Here is a 5,846-nt window from a genome sequence, read left to right on the forward strand (position 1 = left end):
ATTCGGCCAGTGTCCTTGCGAAAGACATTTCGTCTATTCCAAAGCACCTGTTTATGAATTTCTTTTTGATTTTCAGGGAGTTCGGTTTGATCTACGATTTCTTCTATCTCTTCAATTGTTATTTCATTGCTATTATTTTGATCATGATTAATGCTTTGATTAAAAATCAAATTTTGTATTGGCTGAACATTTTTTTGACTAATCATTTCTTTCGATTTTAATTTTGGCATCGGCTTAATAATTTTCTCTCTATTTTGAATTTCCTGGTTTGATTCACTTTCTAAATCTTTAATTTTTTCTTTGATTTGAAAAGTTTTGATTTCCCCCCTGTTAACAAAATTCCTTTCTACTTCAACAACATTTTCTTCCCTTACTTTAACTTCACTTTCAACATTTTCCTCTTCATTAACATTTTTCTCAACATCAACTTCAATTACTTCTATTTCTACTTCTTCATTTTCAACTTCTTCATCAATAACTTCATCATTAACTTTTTCTCCCACTTCAATAACTTTTTCAATTTTTTTAATTCCTCCCAAAACATCTTCAATTACTGCTCCTTCTTCAATCAAAACTGTTTCCAAATTTTCCTCCATTTTTTCTTTTTCGAAAGATCCCACTGTGGGAATGATTTCAGTTATATCATTATATTTTACATGGAGACTCATCTCTCCCAAATCAATTAAACTTTTCAAAGGTTGGAGTGAATCTACTCCCAACAATACATCTCTTATTAAGCCAGGGATAATCAAAAATTTTATGAATGTTTTTATTTTGCCAATTTCCGTTACAGCCATTATTTGATGTTTAATTTTCGTCAATTTGCCTTTAATAGCACCTTTCACCGTGACTCCCGTCACAGGTAAAAGAGGACAATTTTTCAAAATTTCTTTATTTTCGAGATAGAATTCTTCCGAAATCGTAGTCACCTTGGATCCCGAGTCAACGAGAGCTGTCACCTGAATGCCTTCAATTTTTGCGTAAATTTCAGGACATTCAATAATCGGGACTGCTTCTCCGTTGATCTCTTCTCCCATCAAAAATTCTCTAGTATCCGTAAAAATTGTATTGATCGGAATTTGATTTTCACTGTTGAGGTCCATTTTTAATGCATCGTACGGGTAATTTTTAATTTTATTCCTTTGATTTTCATTATTGTTCTCCGTTGTACCACGCACTTTTATATCATTTTTGTTTTCTCGATTATCGTTTTTGTTTATTGCGGGTACAACGCCTACGCGTTTCCCGCTTTCGATGTTGATGGTTGAGGTTCTTTTTGCGCCTCAATCGTTTGAATCGGTGGTTGCTGCGTATTATTATTCGCAGGTGGCCGATATCCCCCGTTGTTTTGAGGTGGTCCCCGATTTTGGTTCGACGATCCCCAATTTTGATTCTGATTTGGCTGAGGACTGTTGTTTGGGCGATTGTTTCCGTTTTGTCTTCCATTTTGTTGGCTCCGATTGAAACTTCCGTTATTCGGCCGTTGATTTCCGTAATTCTGTTGATAATTGAAATTGCGATTTTGTTGATTATAACCGTTAGTGTTTTGGTAACCTCGGTTATTTTGGAAACCTCCATTGTTCTGATTCCAATTCTGGCGATTATTTTGCCAGTTTTGATTTCCACGATTGTTATTGTTCTGGTAACCATTGTTGTTCCAGTTGTTTGGCGGAGGCATTTTAAATGGCCGTTGCTCATTTTTGTCATTGCTGTTTGGTTTTTGATTTTGAGGTTTTCCTTCCTCATTTCCTGTATTTACAGGCCCACTTTGATCGAGTTTCTCCAGGAACTCGATCAGCTGCTCGAGGGTTTCGAACCCACGACTTATGATTGTCGCTCTTATCTCCTCGGTAAAGTGCTGCGAGAGGGATGCAACAATGTCCGGATCGCTCGGTGGCGGAATCAAATCACGGGCCGCTCCGAACGTCCGAGTTGCATATTCCACTTTTGTTAATTTGCCTGGCTTTTCAGGATATTTCCCGAATTCCAGGTCTTTACGCACTCTTCGTTGCACGTCGTGACTCCAAAATCGATTTGTAAATCGTTTTTCGACGTCTTCAAAACTATTAACCTGGTCCTCGACCAGTTCCCACCATTCCTTGGCGGCTTTCTCAAGTGATTGGCTGAGTAAGTACTTCATTTCGGTGAACGTTGGGTTCGTCACCTCGCAATAATGTCGAAATTCTTTTATGAATTTAATCGGTCGTTTATTGCTCGATCCATCGAATGTTGGAGGCTTGATTTTAATTTTGTTGGTCGATGTCATCTCGTTCCGGAACGTTTGCCTCTGTTGTTGTTGCTCCTCATCGTCATCCGATTCTTCATCTTCGTTTTCTTCCGGGATGTCCGTCAATCGTGGATGAATCCGGGTGCTCTCGGTATTTGGACTGCGTAATTTGTCCGTATTTTCCAGATTTTCGACCCTTTTTTTAATTGCACTCACGTCGAGTTGGATTTGAGCAACGTTTACTTCTACAACGGCACTTTTGGCCTCGTTCTCTTGCACGATTCTAGTGAGACCCGTAACATGGCGTTTGATTGGATCGTACATTTTGTGTACGTCACTAGCAATTTTAGCTTCCATCACCGTTAATCTACTTGAAAACTCTGTTTTTAATTCATGATACGCCTGGTTATTTTTCGCGACTTCGTTCGCCATGCACTGCATCTGGGATTTCATCTCTTGGATTGATTCTATTAAATTAATTAGCAACTGATTGTTTACTTCTACAGTGTTGATTTTAACCCGATCGGATTTCGGCGTGCCAAATTCCTCTAATCTTTCTTCTTTATTTTCATCAATTTTATTTTCAAAATCTTCCCCAAAGTTAGCTCTAGATTCATTGAAAATATCCCCCGCACCGGGTGGAGGCAACGTGGTCGTGAAATCGTTTGATTGAATTTCATGCTCTGGATTTTGAAATCCCGAATCGCCAGTGGCGCTATCAATTTGTTCTTTATTATCAGCCATTTTGAGATTTCGAATAATTTTCATTTACTGAATTTACTAACCCTTGTTTTTCCTATGCAATGCCCGTCCCTGTTCGGGCGCCAATAGTTGTGACGGTACGTTTGTGCTTATGCACACCGTCACGCCAAGATTCGAGCAATTCTATAATAAAGATGAGCGGGCATGAAGGAAAAACAAAAGTAAAATGAAATTAGATTGAAATGACAAATGTTTTATTCAATTTTTAATTGTTTTAAACCAAATTACAAAAATAAAGGCTTTTTATTTGAAATTGAGTTTTTCTCGCTTTATTTTAATCGCATGTAAAATTTTATTTCCGGTATTTTTCTTTGTAAAAAGAATAATTTTCGCAGAATTAATTATCATAAACTTCGCATGAATTTACGCTCGCTTTTATTAGAATAATAACAATTAATAGTTTCGCTTGCAATAATAATTTTTCAATATAACAATCATTCTCTCGCCAACGCTGGTCTTGATAAATTAATTTTGTTTGATAATTCGATCATTTGATAATTTGATAATTGAGCTATAATTTTTAGAAACTCACTTTTTGACTCTATACAATCCAAATTAATTGTTCGAGTGGATTTTTCTGATCGATCTCACTCTTTTGACTCGATATAATTCAAATAAATTGTTTTCAGTGAGTTAAATTTGTTTTGAATAATTTATTTAGCTCAAAATGATAAATGACTCGAAATTGTCTCGTTTTGAATAATTTTGTTAGTTCAATTTGAAAAATAATAGCTGATTTGGAACTGTCCAGCTTGAGAATAAAGAAACTTGCTTGGTTTTAATAATTTTTAATGAATTTAAAAGAGAATTAATTGAATCGCCACTCAGAAAACAATGACTCATTGATGGAAAAGAATCCACCCAGAGTTCTTGAGACAGAACGAAACCGAACTGTCCCGGCCCCTCTGGCGTGGAAAGGTAGGAGTCCTACCCAAGAATCTTGTGACCGAACGAAATCGAACGGCCACGGCCCTCTTGGATAGAAAAAGGATTGGAAATCTACCAGGAATCTTGAGACAGAACGGAATCGAACTGTCCCGGCCCTCCTGAATAGATCGGAAACTCTCACCTAAGAATCTTGAGTTCAAACGAAATCGAATGAACCCGGCCCTCTTAGCGTGAGAGAGGAAAGGTGTTATTCTGTTTGAATTCCGAGTGGGATAATAGCGATGTTATTTTGCTCTTTGTTTTTAGAGCTATTTTTGAAATGGGTGAAAATTCTATGTTTCTTTATTCTCGATTTTATGGCGAGTTCACGCGGCGAGATCCGGAGGCAAGACTGGCTTTTGGTTATGGCATGCGAGTCGAGCTCTCGGGGATTCGAGACGTGACTGGCTCCTAGCGTGGCGAGATTCGAGACGAGACAAGCTACCGGAGCTTCTGTGCTCGGGTTTTTATACCCTTTCAAACAAAGGAAATAATAATCATAATACTTTTGGACTTTGTCCCTCTCTCTGATTTGCTGCGCGACTTAATCTCAAACCCGGGACTCCCACTCTAAATTCTCTGATTGGTGCGCTAACTCCCCCGCGTGGGTCCCAATTGGCTGAGTTGAGCTGCAGTCACACTGCGCATGTGCGAGAATTTAATGAAATTTAATAAACTCAATTTTTATCGTTTTTATGCACAATTCGTATCTTTCTCAATTATTTTGTTATGATTTCTAACAAATTTCTAAACAATAACATTTTTATTTCATTTTAATTAATTATTTGCTCGTGACTGCGCCTATTGCACGTGCCTATGAAAGTAGGTCATCGCGCATGCGCATTGTGCACACTCAAACTTGTAACGAAAAGTTTTCTTAAAATTTTAAATAATTTTACTCTGAAATTTTCACCCGTTTATTCAGAATATGTTTTATTAATAGTCCGCGTCAATTTTCCGAACAAGAAAAGGTTTGTTTCATTAAAATTGAATAAAATAAAGAATTTCATGAATCTAGGGAATTTCGTGGAATCGAAATTGAGTTGGCAACGCTGAGCGCCTCGCTTCCCGAGCGCCGCTTCGCGAAGTGACAGTTTTTCAACATGGCCGCCGGTGTAAACACGCGTGCGTGCCATGTCGTTGAAATAAAATAAAGTTCTTGAGTCGGTGTTTCGCTTCAATATATATAATATTCACGGAGTCTGAGCGCGGTCGGGGTAAGACTCAAAAGTTAGAAGTTAAAATGACGAACAGGCATTCTGTATAACGCATATATAGATATACAGAATGCCTGTCCGCTATTTTAGGCCTTCTAACTTTTGAGTTCCACCCGCGGTCGGCCTAGCAGCTGGAGGAGCCGACATCGTTGAGCCAATCAGAATGCGTAGAGGCACAACTCTACTACCGCTAACTACGTCAAAACGCGTATACGTATACGTCGAAATCGTGATGTGTTAGTAACTTTTGCATAAACTTGAGCCCGTGCAAAGTTTTTTCTCAGCAAATACGCCACCGAGAATGCTGATTTTGGGCTCATTCGACAGAGAACTTCTTAATTAGATTAAAGTTCAATTTTCAAAGCCGTACATAACTCATGACCTTCGCAATTAAAGAAAATCGCATGCCAATTTTACCCCCACCACCGCGAATCGTTTTATTCAGAGAAATAGTCCAGTCAAAATGCAGGAATGGAGCAACTTTCGAGGGGAAATCTGCAAACTTGATCTAAGACTAATTTGATGACGCTGAATCGAATGGTGTAAATTATTTTGCGATCAACCCCCGGCAACATTGAGAAAATTAGGGTTAAAAGTTTAAAACGCTTATAACTCGAAAACTATCAAATTGATTTAAAAAATACTTGTACCATCGTTTTCGGGTGATAAAAATACGTAAGAAAGCACCCTGTTAATTTCCGATAACTAAAAAA

At 37.9% G+C, this 5,846-nt stretch overlaps 1 protein-coding gene across 1 annotated transcript; it reads right to left on the reverse strand.

The window, feature by feature from the left end:
* Nucleotides 1-1,234: 1,234 nt before the first annotated feature.
* LOC122408504 (putative uncharacterized protein DDB_G0272516) lies at nt 1,235-2,971 on the reverse strand. Its single transcript, XM_043415299.1, has one exon. It carries the CDS (start codon nt 2,969-2,971, stop codon nt 1,235-1,237), a length of 1,737 nt encoding a protein of 578 aa, XP_043271234.1.
* Between the last annotated feature and the right edge of the window lie 2,875 nt (nt 2,972-5,846).

The sequence above is a fragment of the Venturia canescens genome, chromosome 3 (genome assembly GCF_019457755.1).
Source record: "Venturia canescens isolate UGA chromosome 3, ASM1945775v1, whole genome shotgun sequence".
Lineage (NCBI taxonomy): Eukaryota > Metazoa > Arthropoda > Insecta > Hymenoptera > Ichneumonidae > Venturia > Venturia canescens.

Excerpts from the sequence above, each read along its gene's own strand:
- LOC122408504 (XM_043415299.1), bottom strand. The coding sequence starts at position 2,971 with ATGGCTGATAATAAAGAACAAATTGATAGCGCCACTGGCGATTCGGGA.